At 39.5% G+C, this 24,591-nt stretch overlaps 2 protein-coding genes across 7 annotated transcripts; both read left to right on the plus strand.

The window, feature by feature from the left end:
• The first annotated feature begins 104 nt into the window (after positions 1 to 104).
• larp4ab (La ribonucleoprotein 4Ab) lies at positions 105 to 15,273 on the plus strand. Of its 4 annotated transcripts, none has more exons than XM_068315238.1 (15): positions 105 to 461; positions 2,192 to 2,345; positions 2,711 to 2,957; positions 3,602 to 3,738; positions 5,116 to 5,219; positions 5,410 to 5,520; positions 9,544 to 9,597; positions 10,376 to 10,588; positions 10,734 to 10,855; positions 11,184 to 11,381; positions 11,503 to 11,554; positions 11,718 to 11,876; positions 11,960 to 12,093; positions 12,176 to 12,341; positions 12,952 to 15,273. In XM_068315238.1, exons 1-15 carry the CDS (start codon positions 459 to 461, stop codon positions 13,333 to 13,335), a joined length of 2,238 nt encoding a protein of 745 aa, XP_068171339.1. In that variant the 5' UTR covers positions 105 to 458; the 3' UTR covers positions 13,336 to 15,273. The 4 variants fall into 4 exon arrangements, with proteins under 4 accessions (XP_068171339.1, XP_068171340.1, XP_068171341.1 ...); XM_068315239.1 differs by having other exon boundaries at positions 11,506 to 11,554; XM_068315240.1 differs by having other exon boundaries at positions 2,735 to 2,957.
• A 610-nt stretch (positions 15,274 to 15,883) lies between these two features.
• Positions 15,884 to 23,379, plus strand: atf7b (activating transcription factor 7b). 3 transcript variants are annotated; one of them, XM_068315709.1, is made up of 12 exons: positions 15,884 to 15,962; positions 16,909 to 16,970; positions 17,225 to 17,321; positions 17,430 to 17,584; positions 17,669 to 17,794; positions 17,908 to 18,065; positions 18,715 to 18,811; positions 18,951 to 19,070; positions 19,186 to 19,338; positions 20,389 to 20,577; positions 20,675 to 20,780; positions 20,927 to 23,379. In XM_068315709.1, the coding sequence occupies exons 2-12, from the start codon at positions 16,923 to 16,925 to the stop codon at positions 21,160 to 21,162; spliced, it is 1,485 nt and encodes a 494-aa protein (XP_068171810.1). In that variant the 5' UTR covers positions 15,884 to 15,962; positions 16,909 to 16,922; the 3' UTR covers positions 21,163 to 23,379. The 3 variants fall into 3 exon arrangements, with proteins under 3 accessions (XP_068171810.1, XP_068171811.1, XP_068171812.1); XM_068315710.1 differs by having other exon boundaries at positions 17,430 to 17,557; XM_068315711.1 differs by having other exon boundaries at positions 20,900 to 21,036.
• Positions 23,380 to 24,591: the final 1,212 nt, after the last annotated feature.

Raw genomic sequence — 24,591 nt, forward strand, 5'->3', positions numbered from 1 at the left:
GAGGCAGCTGGAGGTGGAGGTGGAGGCAGCTGGAGGTGGAGGCGAGGCGCAGCCGGAGCGACGGACGGTGGCCGAGCAGGCAGCTGTCATTTGGGTGATGCTGTACGGCTGGAAGAGGCTCCGAGCAGGGGACACGTTTTACTGATAGGGATCTTTTTTTTTTTCTTTTTTTTAAAAACTTTTTTAGTAATAACGGTGAAAAGGGAAGTTATTGTAGAAACTAGAAGGTGTTTGTAAGTTGTACTCTGCGGAGGTCGCGCTGTTTGCAGAAGCTCGTTCTGCCGTTTGCAGAGCGTTACCGAGGAGACGGTAACTCAGCAAAGAAAGCGACGACAGTCCGCCTGAAGGACGGCCAGCAACTGAACGGCGAAAGCATTCGGAAGGGATTTAATTAATCAGGCCAGTTAAATCTCTAGGAGTTCAAGAAGGCATTACAAGAAGACGAGGATCAAACAAGCATGGTAAGTAGTGGGCCTGAAGTTTGTTCTCGCTAGCTCAACAACCTGTTTGTGTCCTTACTCCGGTTTGACTCGTTCTGTTGGACGGAGCTGCTTTAAGTTACTACACTGTAACTGGTTGAGTTGTGTGTTATTTTGTGGTCGTTGTTCAGCATCTTAACCACATATTTCAATTTTTAGGACATTGATAAATTATTCAGTGACAAAAACCAGCTCAGTAGTGTGGAGAAAGGACGTTTTGACTTGTCCCAACTTAAGCTAGGTCGCTAAAGACACGAAGACTTGGTTTAGCTAGTAAAAATATGTTGGAGCATAAAACGTAATAATATTTTAAATGGAAAACTACTGTTATATGTCGCCAAATTTACAATTCAACTATATATTGGTTGTAAAAACGAATCCCCTTATGTTTAGCAGTTATAACACATGTCAAACGTTAGCTGTTACACAATTGTAGCTAAATGCTATTAAGTGTGATAAAGGTCATTGCTGTGCGCCACAGCCACCAAAAGTTCGAACTTTGACTCAGTAATCCGTGGACTATCAACGCAGCGAATCAAGAATCGTATCTTGTTGGCATGATTTTGTAAAACAATTTTCTCCCTTTTAGGGTAGAGTAGGATGGGGACGTCGGAACCATGTGCTGATTTCCCGACGACCCCGGCAGTCACGCTCCGTAGATTCATTCAAACGCGGAAGATTCGCAATCTTGTGCTTTATAAACAGATTGGACTAAAAGGTGGCGACATTTACAGAAATATACTGCTTTAATATTAGTGACCGGGCCGGAGACTCAATATTTCAAAGGACGACATGTAGTGTCCACTGTGTACTCTGCCTTGTTGTACTGAAGTCGCAGGGCAACTCGTGGGGATTTGCGCCATGTTTATGCTCCACGTGATCTTGAAAGAGGCGGGGTTAGAGTGGTGAGGGAGCCAATGAGAACTCCCCACCCAGAGAGCGAGTTAGTCAGTCCAGTCCTTCCATAAACGGAAAGCCGGCTTACAGTATATGATCACTGTGGAACTTCATTCATGCCTTTAGCTGCGGACTGTGAAGATCACTGAGTGGTTTCAGACGTGAGTTTGGGACAATCAGACCCTGGAGATTGTGAGGCCACCATGACCAACTCACAGAGAGGTGCTTCCTCAAAATTGCTTCTGTGGACTTGTGAGATCAGGCTCCGCATTTCAAAGTAAGCCCTAAGTCCAAGTGACAGTCATCATGCTGCTGAATCAGCATCTTGATTTTCTGCCACTTTCAGCTACAGTTTTATTGTAAAATTCAAACTTATCTTTATTGTTGGTTTTGCTACATGTGTACACATACCAAGAACTGAAATTGCATTTCTCTTGAAACCCTAAAATGTAAAAGTTAAGAGCTAAAAATGTAAATACAATCAAACATATGAGAAAAACAAAACTACAACAACAGTCCTAATCTACTGTATGCACAATGCACAATGGAGACTATTGTTTCAGAACCTGAGTAGTGTAGTAGAAACAGCAGATAAGAGCGCAAAATAGAATTCAGAATAAACATTAAGTGTAGTTTTAGATATTTTAGTCTGTGCTGTTTCAGTCCAGATCAGAGGATGTATCCAAGTTGTGAAACATGGGGGTAAATTGAGTTAATGCATTTCAATCTGATGTCGAGTTTATATGCTGTGATATACTTTTCCTCCGGGATTAATAAAGTATCTATCTATCTATCTATACATTTTTGTACCACAGGTTACCACAAAGGGAGGAGGTCTGAACCCCAATGCCAAAGTGTGGCAGGAGATGCCGAACCATCAGATAGACGTCCCAGAATGGACGGAATGGCATGAGGGTCAAAATCATGAAAATCCTTTAACATACCTTCCTACTGCTGACATGACAGATGGTACAAATGTCTTCAGTTCTCTGTGCAGTGAAAGTTTTCCTAAGTAAATTTGTCTTTCCATGTTTATTAAATGTTAATTTAAAAAATACGGGTGTATCTGTTCCAGCGGTACAGCTGGAAAGTGTGAGGACAAATATGATGTATGAAAAATGTAATTTTATATTAACCAGGAATACTGCAGATTAGGAAATCATTGTTGCTTTGGTTAAGTTGAAAAGAATTGTTTTGAACATTAGATGTAGGCTCCAGCTCCCTGTTACCCGCTACAGCAGATGAAGCGGCAGAAAATGAATGAATGAATTAGATGTTGCTATCTAAAGACAATTCTTTCACATGTTGCGTTCTGTCTCTTTTTTTTTTTTTAGTAAACTTGAATATGCCATCTTCAGAACAAAAAGAATTGAACACTGAATGTGTGGACGGCGAAGCTAGCCATACTCCCGTACTTTCAGAAGGCGTTGTGAATGGCGTGGACCATCCTGACTCCAGCTATTCAGTTTATGAGCCACACTTCACATCAGCAGTCGAGGATTATGTTTCAGAGAATCAACCACTGTCTGAGAAAAGCCTAAGAGAATCACTGAAGAGACAGCTGGAGTTCTGCTTTTCTAGGTAAGTAGTTCAGAATTGCTTCAGATCTTTTTAACTATTTTGAGTTGAGTTGCAATGGTGTGACATGTTTTTTTATAGAACCATACATGCTGCCCTTAAAGAAGCCACAGTATACAGTAGTTATGGTGCTGTAGCTTGGGAAAATTTAATGTCAACAGATGAGCAGTTGTAGCATTGTTTCAGTCGGAGAACCTCTCTGGCCACCCTCTCAAAATGCCATCTAAGTTTAACAAAAGTAATGATTATCTGCATAGTAGACAACAAAATCTGTGTACAGCATAACTTTGAAAGAATTTTATTTTAACTAATAGCTCCTACAGATAAACAAATTGTGCTTGTTTCTGCAGCATAGACAGACCAGTTTGAACTGTGAAATACGTTTTTTATCAGCACACCTGTACTGGTTTTACATAAACCACCACAAAGTACTTGAACTGTTGGGAGGACTTACAGTATTTAAACCATGAAAGTATCAAGCAATTCATACATGATGAATAGGAGAAATGTTTTAACTATTCTTTTCCATTAGAATTTCAATGTGAAATGAGTCAGAATGTCTTTTAGTTCATCAAAGCTGGTGCACAACTGTAGAATTATTACAGTATTTTAGTTTTTAGTTCAATGTTGATTTTGGGTGTCTGCAGAGAAAACCTATCCAAGGACCTGTACCTGATCTCACAAATGGACAGTGATCACTTTGTTCCCATTTGGACCATTGCTTGCATTGAGGACGTCAAAGCTCTCACCACAGACTTGGATCTGATAAAGGACGTTCTGCAAGGTACCGATGCAGATGCATGTAATATCTGAAGATTGTACAGGTAGTCCTCAAGGTCTGAACAGCCGACTTACAAACATTCGTAGATACGAACAGCTGCACTTCACCACGTCCGACTACTGTAGTTCCCCTTTCTGTTGCAACCCACGCCGGGCAAAGTAACCTAAACACCCCATAGATTCAGATTTCTCCCGTCATGTCAAAATAACTCAGCAAATATCAGACTAAGTGAATAGTTTGTTCTGCTCTGGAGAAAAGGTCACCTGACCTTTTTTGGTTTTCCTGTTGGTGAATCATCTGCAGTGTTTAATCCTTGATTTATCCACTTTTCTGCAAACTTCTGAGCAGCAAACAAACGCAATATATTTATGTTCATAGGGACGTTCACCAACATGGAGACTGCCGACAGTTCGGGTCATTTTGAAAGATAGTGCCTATAATGTAGACAATAGGCTACCTGTGAGAAAACTATCCCAACCTGCTTGTTATTTCTTTCTTTTTTTTTAATTGTTGAAGGGGTTGCCCGCCTGTAAGAACCAAACGATGCTGTACTCTTAATGTTTTTCTATTTGATGCTAACTATTGTTTGAGTTATCTGAGAAATTAAATGGAAATGAAACAGAGTAATCAATCATAAAGTGTTGTATTGGACTTAAGATTATCAGGAAGCGCATCAGCGCGTCATACAAGGAAGTGCAATGGAATACCGCAGTGGCTTAAAGCTTGGTAGATAAGTTAAAACTACATTATGGTACTTCAGTATTTTATGTTGTTAATGTGTTGTTTTTATATCCTGTGATTGTTTTTGAGACGTCTTAGCGAATAGTACTTTTGCATTTAGAGTAGTAATGGCATTTAAATGACCTCAAATTGTGATTATAAATTGAAATTTAATGAATAACGATTTATGAACAATCCAGATTACGAACAACCTCTCAGAACCAATTGTGTTGGTAAATTGAGGACTACCTGTATTTAGACTCCGTCACTCAGCATTACCAGTCACTAATAAAAACAAGAACCAATGCAGTCAGAGACTGCAACATCAGGCGACACCCCTGAATTCCAAATTTTACCTTGACCTACTTGCATAGGTCAAAGATCAAAGTTAGTGCTCCGACCTACTTTCATAGATCATAGCAGTAGCTTTGATAGATCAAAGCAGTAGCTTTTATATACGGTCATACTCACGATTTCATACATGTTTGAAATTATTTCATCTGCACTGATGATTCAAAGTGTTTGTAGCTTTTTTATTCAAACAAAAATGAAATGCTACAGATGCATGGCAAAATAAGCATATTCTGGTTCAGAATGCTATGCAGGTGTATGTGCAGGAGGGGTCAGTTTCTTCAACATGGTGAACACTTTTTGTTACAGCTTCTCCCATGGTGCAAGTTGATGAAAATGGAGAGAAAGTCAGGCCAAACCACAGTCGCTGCATCATTATTCTGAGAGAGGTGCCAGAGACTACACCAGTTGAGGTAAAGTTTGATAGTACATGCTAAGCTCATACACTTAAATTATATGATGCACTACCTACTCCCTCCATCTAAAAATTAAAAAATGTGGTTCCGATAATTGTAGTTCTTGTGTCATGGCTCCTTGCCTACGACTGTATGAGTTCATTGCTGAAGGCGAACATTTTTAATGGTGTTTACATCTCTTTTACAGGAAGTGGAGGCTCTTTTTAAGAGTGACAATTGTCCAAAAGTGCTCAGTGCTGAGTTTGCCCACAACAGCAACTGGTACATAACCTTTCGATCAGACGTGGATGCGCAGCAGGTACGTCTCCATATTTACAAAGCAGAAACATATTCTGAGAACACGTTGTGCTACTGTGTATGCATATTATTGTATTAATATGTAAGTGCAGTAAGACTTAGTTTCTTATTTGAATTTGTTATTCATGCATCTCATATTTGGCAAAATATTACAAATTTCACAACCTTCCCCAAATAGATGAATCGATAGTTCAGTCTGACAGCTTGCCATTCAGCTCTATAGTCATCATTTATACTTTCAATGAGAAACTTGCATGTAATTTAACCTTTTAAAATTTTCACGCAATTTTGATAAATTCTCAGATTTTAGAGAGGGTGACCTCATTCAGGGTGAAGAGGAGCTGGAATATATTCTTGATAAATTGCACTCAATCCTACAGCTGTCATTCATTCACCACAACTTTTACATTGGACAATGGTCACTTGTGCAGGTTAAGTGAAAGTATAATGAAAATATCTACCATACAAAATTTAATAAAAGTTGTGTATATCTTGTTGGAAAAGCAGTTAACGTAGAACAGGATCTTTTAAAGAAAACAATAAGATATACAAAACAGGCTGTATCCACAGGTAGAGTTCATTGAACAGAACAAATAAAAATGTTGCTGTGGGCGTGAGAAAAATTGAATGAAACATTTTACAATCAGAATTTCGATAGAAACTCCTGTCTTGTTTTTCCCAAGTCGTAAAATGTAATCTGTGTGACGGCAGTGCCATGACCATAAACCACTTGTTTTCACCACCTACCTCATTAAGTGTTACACCATTAAAATGGACATTATCCTACAGAGAAATAACTGTTTGTCTTTTCAGGAGAAAGTGAACTGAAATGTCACTTTTTTTTTTTACCCTGTAGTCATTTGTAGTTCTTCTGTCTAGCACTGCCACATACAGTAGACTGTATCAGAATAACAAATAGTAAAAAGTAAAGTGTTAACTGAAGGTGCCGACGTTTGACTCAACCTTTAAAATGTGTTGCAGTCATTTGTTCAGAAATGTACAGTGCCTTGCGAAAGTATTGCCACCCCCCAAGCCTCTTTGACATTTTGCCACTTTTCAGGCTTCAAACTTAAAGATAACAAACTGAAACTATTTTTCAAGAATCAACTACATGTGAGACACAATCGTGAAGTGGAACCAAATGTATTCAACATTTTATATTGTGTTTACAAATAAAAAAACTGGAAGCCTGAAATGTGGCAAAACGTCAAAAGTTCTTGGGGGGGGGGGGGGGGGCAATACCTTTGCAAGGCAATGTAAATTCATGGGCAATTATGTCACTTTCTAGTGGCATTTTAAATTCCATTTTCGACCATCCCCCATTAAAATTGCTTGTTTTACTTGTATAACAATTGATCAGTCTTACTGTTCAATATGTTTCATGATAGTTTAATTATTTAAGTTTTGTTACATTAAGAAATTTGTTTGTCTTGTGAAGTGGTGAATGTTAACATTTGCGTTGTAAACTACTGTCATGTGTTCTGGACTAGCCAGCCCGCTGCCTCAATTTGCTTAACAAAAAGCAGCCTTCTCTTAATACTGAGCGCAGGCACCATTTTGAAACTAAAAACAGTCTTTCCCTTTCCCTTGTTTTCTAATCTTACAAAGTATTGGAATTATATAACCGTGTTATTTTTACTGGTGGGATGTCAGTCAGTTACTTTTGGCAGATATACTTTTAGTAACTGTCTATGGGCTCTTCTGTGCTGCTGTGTAGTGAGGCCTGGTTTCTTTTTTGTCTATAATAATAATAATAATAATAATAATAATAATAATAATAATCCTTTATTGTCCCATAGGGGGAAATTTGTGGGAAATTTATACTGTATTTTTTGCCTGGAGAACCCTAGGGGGGCATGAACCTGATTATCACACCTTTAGACAAGTACTGTATAATGTTCTTAACTTTTTATGAGCACTTCTACCACCAGGTAACAAGTTACATCCTTCTTCAAAGCGGTTATGTATTGTGATTGTCAATGTTCGTCCGTCCGTTCTTTAGTTTGTCCACCAAATATCTTCACGACTGTTGCAGATAGAAAGATGAAACAAAAACACATTGCCTTGGTTCTAGTTAGGTATGGAACCATTTCAGCCTCGGAATTGCGCTGCTCTTTGGTCGTTGACAGCAGCTGGATACATGCCAGGGATTTTTGATTAAGAAAAATACCTTCTGATGAGGTGAACATTATTTATTAGGAGCTTGGAGCAGGATGACTCATTTTAAGAAATAATCTTGTTGATCATGTTAAGGTTTTTTTTTCCCAGCACCAGTGCTGCTAACAGCCTTATTCTGCTGTGCCATTCATCCCAAAACATGGCCCAGTTGGTGATGTTACATTTTGGTAAAACAAAGATTGTGCCATTTAAAATCCAACAGCAACTACAGTATATTTTTGTCCTTTCATATTGATGTCTTGTCTACTTTATTTCTATACTTGAAAAGTCATGAAAATGAAAAGTCATCTGTAGTTATCAAAAGTATGCAATCCAAATGATTACAGTAATAGTTATTACACACATGCAAAAGAAATCCCATGTAGCCTTGGGTGTCCCTCCTGTATGCAGTGACACAAGAGTGACTGAACATTGATTATTGTCTGCATGTGTCATACGGCACGCTGTATGTCCTCCCATAGTTTCACCGTTAAAACATAACATCCACAAACAACATGTTTGAGGATGGTGGTAGCAAGCTCCACCTTGCTGTAGGTGTCAAATGACTACAGTTCCTGACAGCCGTAGTTCTTTCTCTGGTTCCACCAAGTTAAAGCTAAGGTGATCCTATGACCTCAGTGTGTGTCAAAGACTTAACACTGTGGTTTGGCTTGCAATAGTTCACCTGCACATGCTGCTGAACATTATTTTCAGGGTAGATGCACACAAGGTTTTGTTTCATGACTTACTGCAGAAATTCTATCTCAGTCTGTGCGAACATGGCAGTCAGAGACTGCAACATCCCACGACACCCCTGAAATCAAAATTTTACCCTGACCTACACATTTTTGTGCCTCTGGCTTCCTGAAAATGTTGCTTTTTGTTTTGTGATTTATATCTCATCAGGTTTCAGAGATGTGTACCTAAAGAGGTATAAAAGTGAAAATTTAACCTTGACCTAGTTTTTCAAGGTCAAGGTTGTGATATAATTTTCATCCCCTTGCCTCCATAAATATAACGCCTTTCGTTTTCTCTTTCTGTCTTATTCGGTTCCTGAGATATGCAGCAAAAAAATGTACAAAAGTTGAAATTTCACCTTGACCTATTTTTCTCAAAGTTAAGGTCATCATCTCATTTTATCCCCTTTGCTGCCCGAGTAATGTGCTTTTTCTTTCATCTTTCTATCTGCAACGCCGGTTGTAAAGATATTTGGTAGACGGACGGACGAACAGAGGAACACACGAACACTGACAATTACATCACCACTTTGCGGGATGTAATTAATGAAGTTATGACCACTGAACATATGAACAGAATTCAGTTTTACAAGGAATGACAGAGATTTCCGGACTACTGAGCACACCTAAATATAGATCACGTCAAATAACTTTAAAAAGAAAAAAAATTGTGCATATTAAAAAGGCTGCACTTGTCTATATATTGTTAACATGGTTGGTTTAAAAAATACAGTGGCCTACTAGTAAAAGTCATTGCTCACTATGCTCATCTTCCTCCTGCACACTAAAACTACTAAAGTAATCTTCTTCAGTGTCAGAATTAACAGTCTCAAAATTATTACGTCACACACTTTCTCAGTCTATTCAGTGTGAGTGTGTTTGATGTCATTCAGACAGTCTCATTGGTCCACTGTGACCTGCTTGGTGATTTCATTGAGCGGATGTGACGAGACTTAATGCGTTGGTGGAATGAAACACGTTAGCACGTTAAAAAAATCCATAAATTAGCCACATCACTGTTTAAGCCACAGGATTCAAAGCTTGTAAAAAAAAAAAGAAAAAAAGTAGTGGCTTATTGTCTGGAAATTGTGGCATAGTTAATAAATAATTCTGCTCCATTCTCTCTTCAGGCTTTCAGATACTTGAGAGAGGAAGTGAAAATGTTCCAGGGAAAACCAATTATGGTGAGTTCAGAAATACATTACAGTATTAAACTTTATTATTGAGCACGCAATGCAATACACTGCTGGACTGAGCACAAGATGTGAGATGTCTTGTGTGACCCCAAACTAGTTGTGTTGTCAGCTGTCTTGTCACTAGTCACAAGACTAGTCTGTTGGACTAAGCCGTAGCCTTAAGAGTGCCCTTGGGAATTGTTTGTTCAGAGATTTGATAAGCAGTGAGTTGAATATCAGAACTTTCGCACACCCCATATCTCTAGACATTTAAATTGCCCGTTATCGCACTATGAAATTTACCTTTTGCTTTTCAGATAGGCAACAGAATTTTTTTTCCTGCTGGACTTTTATTTGACTTTGCCTTTCCTTGTCCTCCATGATAAAAAAAAAGAGGTCATGATGTAATGGTTCTGTTTAGACCCCCAGTGATGATCAGTATCGCGCTTGGAAGGACCCATGAGCACTGTGGCTGGCTGGGACTCGTTTCATCTGAAGCCTTCTCTCAGTCTGCTGTAGCTCTGCGCTCCTCGTCTTTATCCTCTTTAACTCTCCCTCGTCTTTGCCTTTGCTGTCTCCTTCCCCCACTCTCTCTCTTTCTCTCTCTCTCTCCCTCCCCTAGTCAGTGCAGTGTTTTATGGCCTGATGACCGTTGATTTAGATCTGAGGGGATTTGAGAATAACTCATCAATAACTCTACTCATTGTACTTACAGTATTGGTGTTGTTTCATCTTCACTGCTGAAGAATATACCTAATTTTTGACGCCCCCCCCCTCTCCTCAACAGGCTCGTATAAAGGCCATTAACACCTTCTTTGGTAAGAATGGCTTTGGCAGTGTGGACTCAAACATGTACAGACAGCACTCCCAACCTCAGGCCCAGTATGGCTCGGCAGTCTACATGCAGCAGGTGTACAGTCCTCCCCAGCAGTACCCTGTGTACCCTGTGGTGTCCTCCTCCTGGAACCCATCGCTCATGTCTTTCTTTGAAACACCAGTGGTGAGATCCTTTCATTATCAATAATCATTTTAAACTCAAGAAAAGTTGTTTTTGTATTTTATGTTCTGAGCTTCACTGCTTACTTTTTCCAGAGAAATCAAACAGTTGTGTTAATTTGGCTTATCAATGTTCTTGTCACATCTAGGCACCCTTCCCCAATGCTAGATTCATGAATGGTTACAGCAGTCCGAGGACCTACAAAGGAAACTCCAATGCACTCAGGGAGCAGAGACATCAGGTCATGTTCCAACACATGAGCCAGAACCGGTACGTCTTCTGCCGACTTTCTCCGACACTCTGGACATTTATCGTTGTAGTAGCCAGTGAGTTAAGATGAATGCATGTGTCATAAGATTCCATTGAATTTTATTTGATTCGCATTGGCTTAAATCACTCATTGATGCAAATATAAGACTAATGATCATTAGTGATGCTACATCATAAAGCAACTTATTATATAGTTAAATATAGCTCATAATTCTACCTATGTTACTTTGGTATTATTGATGTACTTGCACAGGCCTAAAGTATCATTTTGCTTGTTGTAGTAGAGTTGATATTCAGAAATAAGTATGAGTCCGTTGTGTACATCCAGCGACCATGTTAACGGTCATTCTGGGTTTGGCGATATGCATCCTTCTTCTCTGGGGACCTCTACGGATGGAGTTCCTGATCCTGTGGGTTCACAGTCTCTCCAGACTTCAGGGTCACCAAATAGCACCATTTTAGTGACTCCTTTCTGCTTTAAAGACTCTTCGCCCACTGGATATGTGAATGGGGCGGGACAGGGCAGGTGAGTGAATAGTAATCTGCTTTTTTTGTTAATGTAGAAATGGAAATTCTACAGCAGGTTAATGTGCATTGAACTGGATGTGCTTTTGAATAACTATTGTTGTAATCTGTCATCATTGTAGAAGAAGTGGCAACAGAAGCACAAGGAGGAAAAGAGAAGATGAACACACCACGGTCAATCCTTTTCTCAATGTCTAGACCGCAAACAATCTGTTCACTCATAGACCAAGAAGTTTATCTCCTTATCAGAAGACATTCTTTTAGTCAAATTTTTTATGATACACTTCACATGCTGGCTTCTGTCTCACTTTTGAATTTAACTGTAATGAAATTGCAGAAGCCTGTTCCTGAGACGGAGATTAAGGTTCCATCTTTGCCCAAGTTTGACCTTGCAGCCTCTAATTTTCCTCCTCTGCCGGGGTCTTCAGTCATCGTACAGGGAGACACGACACCAGAGATGCGCCTTTCTGATGTCGTTCGTGGTCTGAAGGTTAAGGTAGGTGTCTTGTTCTCTTGGATACCTTCTACTTTACAGGTGTATGGATGCCTATCATAATTTTAAATCCTCTGTTATTTCAGACGGTGAATCAAGTTGTTAGCGAGACCCAACACACAAACATCCCAGCAGACGTTACGGGCAGATCTGATGGTGTTGCTCTGGTTGCTAAACCTGCTCCTGTGACAACACAGACTGGGGTACCAACAGTCCCAAGGTAAGTTTTACTTCTGTAACATCTGTGAATAAAAGTGTGTATGAATGGAAAACAACATCTGCTCTAACTTCTGTCACTTCAGTATATCTCCTGTGGGAAAAGAAGAGGATAAGGCTGAAACTCCACAGGGGACAGTCTCTTCACCCCCACCGTCTGCTTCTCCAACACCGTCAGAATCTGCCCCCTCCATCTGCGGCCAGTCTGCAGAAGTGCCTGCGTCACCTTCCTCAAGCCCAACATCAGACTTGGTAAGTTCTGCCCTTTGGGGTATCATTGTAAATCGGTGATATCGGCTTATATGTAGCCTGTTGATTCGTGATTTTTTTATTGTAGCAAATTGTATTAAGTCTACAAAATGTACACTGAAATCCCTATTGGCTAACCTTCAGATATTGAGAGATATCAAATATGTATTTCCTGCTGCCCTCCAAAAGCTTGCACTTTACAACTTTAACTTGTATTACTACGTTTTGTTTAGATTTCAATAAACTTTCTCTCATAGCCATCATTTTGACTAGAAATAGGAAGATAAACACGGGTGTTAAAAGTGAACATTATTCATGTCACAATTAGCTACAATAAAGGTAACAGAACTTTGATTAATGCCTTGAATTAAACTTGTGTTAACCCACTTTAAAATGACTGTTGTGTGTAGAGGAAAAAAGCAGGTCAAATATGTTAAAACATCCACATAAACTTTGCACCACCATAATCCATTCCTCTTCTATTGGTACTTTACTGTTTTGGATCATTGGTCTTAAAACAAACACACCCTTGATGTGAATATCATGGTGAATGTCTTCTTTTAAATTTCTTCACTGATTTAATTTAATTTCCATCCACCATTTTTTCAACCAGGTCTCCAGAAAGCTCAGCTACGCAGAGGTGTGTCAGAAGCTGGTTAAGGACCCACCACCAGCACAGAAGTCTTGTTCCTCCCCTCCAGCGCTGTCACACAGCCAGCCCTTGAAAGAACTCAAGGTGAACCGGGTTGAGGAGCCTCTGCCCTGCTCCAAGTGTGCTGCAGACAAACCGGTTAAATCCAGAGACTGCCGTCCCCCTCGCCAACCATTACGATCCTTCAGAGGGGCGAACGGCCAAGTTAAAGTCGGAGCTGCAGGCAGGAGCCTGAAGACTCGGGAGCAACAGAGAGGCCTGAGTAACGGCAAATTGTTTTCCCCACAGCGGGGAGGCAGACGCAGTGGCAAAGAACAGAACATTCCCCCAGGATCACCAAAATAACCCAAGAAAAACAAAACGGTGCAACGTGAACTAAAACTGTAAACATGTAAATATTATATGTAAATATACAGATAAATATATTTCAGTTGGCAGACTGTCACATATTCTCTTAACATTTTATAGACCTTAAATTCTTTGAAAAGAATGCAAAGAATCTCAAAAATGTTGCCGTTAGCCTGATGATAGAGAGGCAATGTTAGGGTATTAACACTTTGTGTAATTTTATATATATATATATATATATATATATATATATATATATATAAAAGGAAATGAATGATGCATTCATAAATGAGAAATGTGTGTGTGAGAGAGAGAAAGAAAGTTTCAGAGTGACAAGGCAAACTTGATTTGTATCTTAGTTATTTTTGGCCTGTAAATTAATTTGAGTTTTGAATTTTGGTTTGTTTTTGTTTATCAATTTATTTTATGGAAATCTAGGATGTGTAATTATACAGTTGACGTCATAATTTGGGAAACTTGGTCTACAAGTGATGCTGGTGATCACTAAGGAAGGTAAACACCGGTATTTACCTTCCTTACCAATCATGACATGTCTTTGTGTCACATCATGATTGGAATTGTTAAATGTGGAAGTTGTCTTTTAAAATGTTTTTGGGTGTTTTCCCTGTTTCAGCTCTGACTTTTGGTCTCAAACGCTGATTGTTTTAACAGTGGCCAAATGTTCAAGGCCAAATTCAGAGGTTCATCTGCATGTCGTGGCGACATGGGGTGCAGTTTCTGTAGATTATCATCTTTTCAGTGGAGACCTTAATACGCATGTTGGACTGAGGGTCCTGTGGAGCAGAAATATGATTTTCTACTGTATCAGAATTGTCACCCGATGAAAGTGATGCTTGATGTTATTGCCTTTGTCTTGACTTGACTTGGTGACATTCATTATCTCTGTGTGTTTTGATGGCATGCGTAAGGACAAATGTTTTAACATGAGATCACTTTTGAGTGTTATTTTGGTAATTGTTATGTAGTAGCTTGTCTAATCTGTGTCTATATTCAGATTTAAATTTGAACTTGATTTCCAATGAAATTGTCTTTCTGCTGTAGAAAAATAAGTAAATTTGCAATGCTTTCATTTATTAATTTTTTTCTGTAGAACTTTAAGGTTAGTGTGTAAACTGGTCAGGGGAATGTTCTTTGTTATTGATAAGTAAATTAAAAACCCATCATGCCTGCACCTACTGTGGTATGAAATGAAATCCACTAGTCTTTGGTCTCAATGTCTTGAATCATTATACAAGTAAAAGATGGAAATGTTGACCTTGTGCTACAAGGTGTACAAAGTGATACTGTGATGTTTTCTGGTTGTTGTTGTTTTTTTAATTTTGTCATCATAGTCTGGTGTTGCAGATATAACTGAATTGATTTGGTAAAGTAAATTATTTTAAATGTTCTTTAGAGGAATGACATAGTACATAGTTTTGCTTTTAGATACATGTGTATGCTTTAATGGAATTAACTGCATTGTAAAATATTTTCCTTTTTGGAATCAGGAGTTCAGTTGTCTCTTGCATTTGTTTTATGCCTGAAGGTGAAAGAGTATGAGGTTGCATCAGACTGTGTGGAGCTATTATTTCAAACCTTCCGTGCCTCGACAGTGGTTTATTTCAGTAAAAAGTGCAAGAGTTTATGCACATCATAAACTCCTGCAAGGAGCTGTGGCAAAATCCAATGATATCTGAACATGACACACAGATACTTGGTCCTATTTAGTGCAATGTAGGTGCTGGTGCACTGGATTTGGCTGAGATGCTTGCGTGTCTGTGTGTGTGTTGCGTACCCTGCTTGGTTATGGTGTGTATGACTTATAACCTTCACAATCAAACTTACCATACAATTTACAATTTCATCCATGTGCACACTGGTTTTATTAAATGTATTTTATTGCTGAGCGCCCATGTATGACAATAAAAATTTATTTTCAAACTCTGTTACACTTCGTATTTGTTTGCTCTGCATTATAACCATAAGTCTGATGCCATCACAGTTTAATGTACCACAAAAATGATTGAATTGTCATCAGAAACCTGGAGTGTGTCACCTGCTGAATTTGTTTTGTATAGACTTGGAATTTGGTCTGTTCTGCAAATATTGTTCAGTGTCAATATTTGCCACAAACCCCTTAAGTCCTTTTTTTAGGCTTTGTTTTTTAAATTTACTTTGGATTACTGAGCAGAAGATGTCTCCTACTCTACCATGATCACTGTACGTGCACAGATCCTTTCAATTGTATGCTAAACCTTTGTGTATTGCAGATATTCTAACAGGTTTGTATTCCAAACTTTTTTCAGTCTATCGAGAAAAAAAACCACTTTGAATAATATGTTTGAAAATCATAACTATCGTGTGAAACTACTTAAAAAAACGGGCTTCAAACAACTGTGGAAGGCAAACACGGCGTGTAATTCCGTCAAATACTGTATCATTGCATCACTATCAGGTCTTGGTGGGCGGTGCGTTGGTTTACGTCATCGTGTTACGTAACACCGTCCCCAAATGTCAAGTCTCGCGATGTTTTGGTAATGGAAGTGTCAGAGTGTCAACAACGGTCAGGCAGCATCGCTGTCCGGAGCAGGGAGGGAGGAGAGAAGAGGCAACCTGAATATCGGGTGAGTTTGACACATTGGTTTATAATCCAACGTAAAAAGTGTCGTTTTGCAATGCACATTTTATTTAATATTCAAGAAAGTCGTTTACACACTACCATTGCATGGATTATGTGGACTGGCTTTTTCCTTTCTTAGCATTAGCATGCTAACTGTTATGTTAGCTACTGATTTGGCGGACCTACTAGTGTCAACTAACGGGCTGAGACAAGCGACGCTTCGACTAGCATGTAGCATTAGTTTAGCCGTGTTGTGACTTGTAGCCACACTGTCATACAGGCTTTTCGAGGTGTGGCCATGTGTTTACTTTCAGTAACTGGCGATCTACGGTGATTTCGTCACGTTTGTTGTGATGACACGGTTGTCATGTTTTGGATAGAAAATGCTTTGGTACGGTTTCCGATAAGGTTGTGCTATATTGAGGCCTAACTCTCATCAAGTCACAGCTAAATGATTTCCACTTCACCTGTCTGTATCCTGAAACACCCAGCTATCTTCACAGACGAACGACCTCTGTAATGAAGGAGAAGATGTTTTGATGACATGGTAGTGTTGGTTATACGGTGTATGGCTGTCGTACTGCTGCCTCATCGATCCCGTTTAACGCTTCTCACCAGTGATCCTTGTCCGTAGCAAATGCCCCCAGCAGGCCGTGGGTCTTCGGCCTGCTTACCTCTTAACGAGTTGTCACCAGGGATTGTACCATCATGATTGTTCTACGTTACACTAAACAGATAAGGACATTAAATTACTGGGGCTGTTCTCCCTCTGCCAACAGGTGCATGATATGTCTTGCGGACAGTGATCATTTGAAGCTTACTTGTCAACCCAATTGCTTCTCGGTTATCAGCAGGTGTTTACATAAATCTGATAAACTTGTAGCTTGAACATTAGCTCATTGAGGGGTTTTAAATGCACCCTTGAATAAAGCTCACTTCTCTCTTTACAGAACATTTACCTGAGATGGGGGATGACCGACCTTTTGTCTGCACTGCCCCTGGATGTGGGCAGGTATGATTTCACATTCATTTATGAGTAGTCCTGTAAAACAAACCCTGGACTCTTTATTCTGATGACTGTACTTGACTTTAGCTTAACTTTTAGGTAGTTAATGCAAAGAGAAAGAGTGAGAGAGTCCATCTCACTTAATTTCAAAATCAGTTACTTCCACAAAAATTGTTTGTCAGCATTGCTGTTAGTACACTGTTGTTATACTTTATGTCCATTACATTTGTACTTCAGTATATATTTTTTGCCCTTTTTAGAGATTCACAAATGAAGATCATCTATCAGTCCACAAACACAAGCATGAAATGACATTAAAATTTGGTCCTGCAAGAACAGACTCTGTCATTATTGCAGGTAATCGCTTCATGATTGACATTGGTATTTCATAAATGATTCTGAAGTGAGGAATATCAGAGGAAGAATACTGTAATTAATGATTTATTAACTTATTTGTTTTTGCAGACCAGACCCCTACACCCACACGTTTTCTGAAGAACTGTGAAGAGGTTGGACTTTTCAATGAGCTGGCCAGTTCCTTTGAGCAGGAGTTTGTGAAAGCACACGAAGATGAGCAGAGGGCGAAACACCCGGTGAGCGAAAGGATGAGTGTACACATGGTATGAATGACAAGTCTGTGATTTTTGATTCTGGGCTATATTAACTGATTTTAATTGAATTAATTATGTCCGATCTGATCTAAGGCTGCACCTTTACAAACGCCATCTGAAGTTAAAGTTGAGAATGAGGGTCCTTTACAAGTTGATTCTTCCTCTCCTGGAAGTCCAGATTCTTCATCCAGTATGTCGGAAGATGACGATGAGTCAAACGTGAGCAGCAAGTTTTGATGAATTAAAACAAACATTGCTTTGGTGTCTCATAAATCTGGTTCATAGATGAATATATAAATGGAAAATAAACGGTATTTTTAATTTGTCAACAGGACATTGTCACAAAGCCGGTAGCAAGCGCTGCCCCTACTCCAACAATTGTGCGTCCGGGAACTCTTCCCCTTCACCTGAGTAATGACCCACTTCACCCGACTCTGCCTTCTCCAACATCTGTCATCACTCAAGCTCCTCCCTCCAACAGGCAGCTTAGGTAAACTGCAGCGTGTTCTTATTGGCATTCTTTTAGCATCATGAAACTGAATTTGTGCCATGGAAGGTACTCATAATGGTTCGGTTCTTTGTTCATTCACCTTAGATAACAAAAAGGAAATTGTCAACCCTCTAGCTCTGATTTAGTGGAGTAATTGATTAAAGACTGCTCTTCCCTTAACTCCTTATGCCGTTTACATTCACATAAAGAGATGTATTCTGTAAGATCACATTTTATGGTAGATTACTAAAACAAATCTTTGTGTAATGTTGGCAATTGAGTACTAAGAACTAGCAGAAATATAAATGCGATCTTTCGCAGTTCTAATGAATCGCACTGTCACTATATAATTCTTGGAATGGGAGAAGCTGCTGAGTCAAGTGTGACACCTAGTGGAAATATTCTGTAGTCTGGTTTGGTGGTTTGAATTAAATTGATGGTTTGAAACACTCATCAACACCTAATTTCTAATTTTCTTAAGTACCACTTTTATCGTTGTAACTTCTCTTTTGTGGGGAGTAGAGAGGCTAGATGTTTTAGCATGTTGTGATAGAGCTTCCAAAGGGGGAAACAAAACTCAGTCTGAATTTTGTAAACAGACACAGCATGGAAGAGCAGCCATCTAAAAGTACATTGTTTGTGTAAACAGCTCCCCAACAAGCTCTTTTCCTCTGGTGAGGCACCTCCCCAATGGACAGACAGTCCCTCTCCTACCCAGTCCTGTTCAGATGACCTCTGTCATATCTGTAAGTCTGTAAAATGATGGGAATATGTTCTGGTACTATTTCAACTATTTCCTCATAATTTTCTAAACATTTTTTCTCTTTTTGTCTCACTCTCTTTCATCCTCCATCTACCTGTCGTGGAAATTTTTGTGATGTGGAGCTTGCAAGGCCAGTAAACTCAGTGCCCAACATCCCTGGGATTCCAGGACCCCCAGTTGGCGGAGTCAGCAGTGGTTCTTCTTCCCCATCTGGATATAACCTGCACTCTGAGACCAAAATGGTAAGAACATTGTAAAAGTATTTACGTTTTAAATGTGTTATTTTACATGTGGACAAATTTGCATCCCTGTTTTGAACAGCCCTTTTTTGTAAGCTTATATTGTGTGTCTTTGCAGCGCCTCAAAGCAGCTCTAACTCATCAGGGCACGGGTGCACAAGATGGTTCTGGTGGGACGGCAGGATCATCTGTTCCTGCTGTCCCCCAGCGGCAGGAACAGAGCCAACAACCTTCTCAGAACTCTGATGCTCCATCACCTGCCCAACCTCAGGTACTACATCTGCCATATAGTAAATGTATAATCAACCTTACAGAGTGCTGACATGAAACTATACAGATTAAACCCTGAAATATTCCTTCTGTTTTGAACCTCTTCAATTAATCAAGTTTTATTTTCAATTCATTGAGCATATACATAGTATTCAGCCAGTGTGCTGCAATCCCTGTGGCCCACCAGACCTAAGCAGCTGGAATTTCAGGAAATTTTCTGAACGTTAGTTCATGTGTTGTTGAGGGTTGCCCTCTCCGTCTATACGTCCCACACATAATAGTTTTGATCTGTCCACACCCCAAAAACAGCTGGAGAGGAATTCAGTGAAATTTCAAACTTGCTTTATTTGGGCCTTGGATTTTTGCATTCATCATTTTTTTTGTTGAATTGTTTAAGTGTGGCATTACAGTTTCTTAATGATTTTAGTGAATTATTCAGATGGAGCTACACGATTTAGCCTTTTGCACGAAATTCAAGTCTGCAGTGTATTGATTGCGGCTGTAAATCATTATTTTCTGTACTGTTAATTTTGAATGGTCACCTTTATAAAAAGTTCAAGAAAATGTACAGATCTGTTTGCCGTATGTTCTTATGGTGTGTTTTGTTTACTCGAGGATGTGTGGCCCTCCTCCCACCCCCATGGAGTCTGTGTCTAACTGTCCATGCACACCAGTCGCTTCCTTGAGGTTAATCTGTAGGGCTCTGGAACTGCTTTTCCTGTTCCTCTTTGCAAAAAGGAGCGGATACTAGTCCTGCTGCTGGGTTAATTCCCTTTTACAGCCCCGTCCAGCTCTTCTAGCATAACAGCTGTTCTCCTGGTATCTCTACTGAGATCTTGAGACTGTGTTCAGAAGCACAGCAAACCGTGTGACAACATGTTTGATGTCATTCTGGAGGAATTGGTCAACTTGTGCAATCTGATTGGACCCTGTGTTACACTGTGATGATGTGCTTTGAGCAATGTGTGAAAGTGTGTGTATATAACTGTAATGCACCTACTTAAATCTTTTTCTACAAAACTCGTGTCTCGACCCCCTCCTCACTCCTCAGGTCTCCCCTGCTCAGCCAACAGGAGGCCGGCGGCGGCGAGCGACAGAGATGGACCCCGATGAAAGGAGACAGCGCTTTCTGGAGAGAAACCGAGCTGCTGCTTCCCGCTGCAGACAAAAACGAAAGCTGTGGGTTAATTCTTTAGAGAAGAAAGCGGATGATCTGGCCAACATGAATGTTTCCCTGTCTGTGAGTGTTACCTGTTCTTGTCAGTCCAGGCTGTGTTGATGATGTAAACATGCTCATGAGAATGAGAATGACTTGTGTATGTTTGCGCAACCCTCAGAATGAAGTCACCCTGTTGAGGAATGAGGTGGCACAGCTGAAGCAGCTGCTCCTGGCCCACAAAGACTGCCCGGTCACTATAATGCAGAAGAAGGCAGCTTTCTTAGGTAAACATTTAAGGTCCTGGGTTGTCCGAACGTTCCACACCGTGTCACTTCCTTTTGTTAGGATCCATCTATCATATCATCCATCTAATTTGTTCTTTTTACTCGCTCACCTCTCTAAGGGTGAATGTTTCTGTCTCTGTCTCTAGCTGCAGGAGGAGAGGAAACCTCCAGGGATACTCCCACTGAATCCATCAGCTCACCGGCAGCAGTTATTCAGCACGGTCTGTCACCTCCGGCCCCAGCCCCCAGTCCGGGGGCCACCATCAACGGGTTGAGCGTTCGTGCTGCCGAGGCGGTGGCTATGTCAGTCTTGGCCGGCATGGGATTAGGCCAGCCAGGAGGGATCGACATGGTGACGCAGTCACAGTCAGCCTCAAGATGATGTGCTGACGCAGGTAGTCAGTATGAACTTGAGTGGCATTTGGAGGTTGGACATTTCAGTGTTTGAAAAGAGGGACCTGCCTTTCACCGCCACCCCAGAATAAAGCCGCGTTTCCACCAAACACTTACAGTATAGCGTTCTTACAACTCATGCCTTCATGTACCTAAAACCTAGAGCTTTTTTTTTTTGGTAGCTCCTTTCACTTCATCAACAGGGAATCCACAGTTGTATCTATTAACTGACACACTGTAATGTGTATTACAGTTACTTCCAGATTAATAACTCACTATCAACCTTTTCGTCAGCTCTGCAGACTTGTTCCTTTGCTTGCAGAGTGGCACACTTCTTGATCATACACATTACACGCCAGGCTGAGCTCCTCTTCTAACAACAGGAACAGAGGAGCCCATCGAATGTTTGGTCTCCTTTTTGGTATGTGATTGTTTATGTCAACAAAGAAAAGCTTTGTTCGAGAAAAGGCTGCAGGCAGCGAGACAAAAGACTACTGAAAAAAAAAAAGAGAATGTGGAAAATCCTCAAGTGCAGATGACAAGATGACTGTGTTGAGCTGAAACACTCAGTTGTTGGCAGTGTTGTAAATCAGATCAGCTCTCTTGAAACTTAACTGAAGTCTAAGGTAAACAGGATGAGAAGAAGTGGTTCTGCCTTTACCATTGACAACTTATACCAGTAAAAGTGCAAAAACTAGTCATTCTTACGTGTAATGAAATGACATGCTTGGTGGAAACGCAGCTTATGATATTTTCCTCCCCTCACAGCCAGCGATAATCACACAAAAACATGGCACAGTGCCTCCATCATCCCTCCAGTGCCAGCAGGCTCCCTGTTCAGAGACACTTCGTTTCTCTCTGAATGTAAATATGAATGGCACGTTGGACACACAATCTGCAGGGTTTTGGGTCAGTTTTGTCCATTTGTGACGGTTATAGCTTGGGATGAATCACATGAATGAAAATGTTGGAATCATGTATCATTTCTTTTCATTTGACTTAAAATGGAACTTCAGTCCAGCTTTCTCCGACATTCTGGTTTTCATGACGTTGGTCACTTCCCAGGCTGGCAGTTCTACTGGTATTCTTCAATTGCAAGAACGGATATTGATGCCTGATAATGGCTCATGACATTGTTTTTTGCTAAGCACTAAAATGCAGTTGGAGAAGAAAACCTGGAAAACATTTGATGTTTACTTTTCAACCTGTCGTTTAGTTTTCTCTTTGTGTTCCCCTTTTTTAATTTCTTTCCCCTAAAATACAAGTGACTGATTAGTGGGTGAAGTTTATAACAAACCAAATTTTAGATGTGCATACAGTTTACCCTGTGAGTATGTGCCTGACTTTCTGCCACCGTTTTAAAGCCATTTGGAATGGTTGTCATTATATTAGTATTCTATGTATCGAACCCTATCGACTGCATGGTTTATTCAAGGCTTAAGAATACCACTGTTTGTGCTTTGTCATACTATCACTGTCTATTGATTTGCTTTTTTTCCCTCTGTCCCTTAACATGAAATGCAGAAATTGTACTTGTTATGTAAGGGATTCCCTCCTAATGTAACAGTTGAAATGGTTAACTTAAGATGCTCTTTTAGTGATAATCAAACATACTCTGTTTTTATGATTTTAAATCATTTACCCTGGCATTTCATTTGAGGGAAGAGTAGTGCAATATATTTTTCTATTGAATATCTGACATGTCCAGCCACTTTAAGGGGTTTGGTCTATTTCATTTGAAAGCTAAAGTTATGAGTCGGCTACATAAAATGTGAAGATGAGTATTCTTGAGTGAATGAGATTGAAGATGATGAGACTGATGCAAATCGGAAGAGAATTAAAGATGTCCTGATCTTTAATGATTTCCAATGTTTGAAAAGCCGCTTTGTATCATGAAATAGACGTAATATTTGTGCAAAGTGCTATTTCAAATTTATGTTTCGTAATGCTTTTTATTTTATACTGCATTGTACTTCCAGTATTGTGTTTTTTCTCCCTCTTGTCACTGGTTTTTTAAAGATGTGTTATTTTTCTCTGTGGGCATGTTCAGCTCCTTTTTTTTATTTGATAATACAACCCAAGTTCCAAAAGAGTTGAGAGGGCTGTGTAACTTTAGGTGAAAACAACGCGCGTTATTTGCGAATCATTTTTGACCTATATTCTATGGAATGCAGTACAAAGAGAATATATTAAATGTTCAAACTGGCCAAGTTTGTTTCTTTGTAAAAGTAGGTCTGTTTTTGGAGCATTCAAAAACTTTCCCTGTCATTGATACAGATCCTGAATTACATGAGATAAGTTGCTGGCATGAAATTCAAATTATATACATTTACAAAAATTACTTATTTTACTTATTTGCTTATTTGATGGGGACAATACGCATAAAGGCACATTCTTGTAAATGTGTTAGCTAAGAGACAAATTTTCATCTGTAGTTCTAAAACAGAATATAAAATTATAATTATAAATGTGTCCATCAAATGTATTAAAGTCATATTAATCATTATTTACCACAGAACAATGTTAAGTACTCATTAAAGTGTAGTAAAAGGACTAATAAAACACATGTAAAACTAAGTAGTACACAATCATATTGTTTATGTTGAATTTAAAGTCACAAAAGATACTTTTTCTCATACCTTTCTGCTGTTTTGCTGAAGCAGAAAAGTCTGACCAAACTAAAACATTCAATCTGTCAAAAAACAAAGACATGCAAACAAGTACAAGAGGGCAGACTGACAGTGTCATGATAGGTTCAGGCAGTGGGTATTAAAAAAATACAACAGACACATTATATTATTGTACTAAAATCCTCAGTTAAACAACATGAAATGTATGCATGGTGGCCTTACAGAGGACAGAGACATTTGTAAATGTACCAGCACCACACTGTACAGAATGCAGTGATGAGTGAGGGTCTCTGCATTAATCATAGAGATGAATGATACACTAGATCAAGGCTGTGTAAAGTGGATGTGAGTGAGTGCATGTAGAATACTAATTACAGGCAGCAAGGAAGGCTCCAAGTTTTTCTCAGCTCTGTAAAACAAGATTTGTTTCTTCAATAAAACCTAATCTTCATTTGGAATTCTTGACGAGATTTACGGCATATGTCAAATTTGCTCTCATGTGTAAAACTTCTAAAATCGTCATTGTTACAAACTTTTTAGAAGATCATGAACTCTCAAAACCAACCTCTGTAGAGTCAATTCTAATGACTGGGACAAGTCAGATGCTCTAGCACAGCCACTACTAAAGCAGAAGCATTCATGAAAGTCATCTGCATATGAATATGTTTTTGCTTTAATGTCTTTACCAAAAACATTCTTAAAGTTTTTAGGACAAATTTAGGAAAATTACAGCAGCAAATTGTCACCTGCTGTTTCGAACGCCCTAGAAAAGTCAATGAATAAGGCAG

The sequence above is a fragment of the Antennarius striatus genome, chromosome 5 (genome assembly GCF_040054535.1).
Source record: "Antennarius striatus isolate MH-2024 chromosome 5, ASM4005453v1, whole genome shotgun sequence".
Classification (NCBI taxonomy): Eukaryota; Metazoa; Chordata; class Actinopteri; order Lophiiformes; family Antennariidae; genus Antennarius; species Antennarius striatus.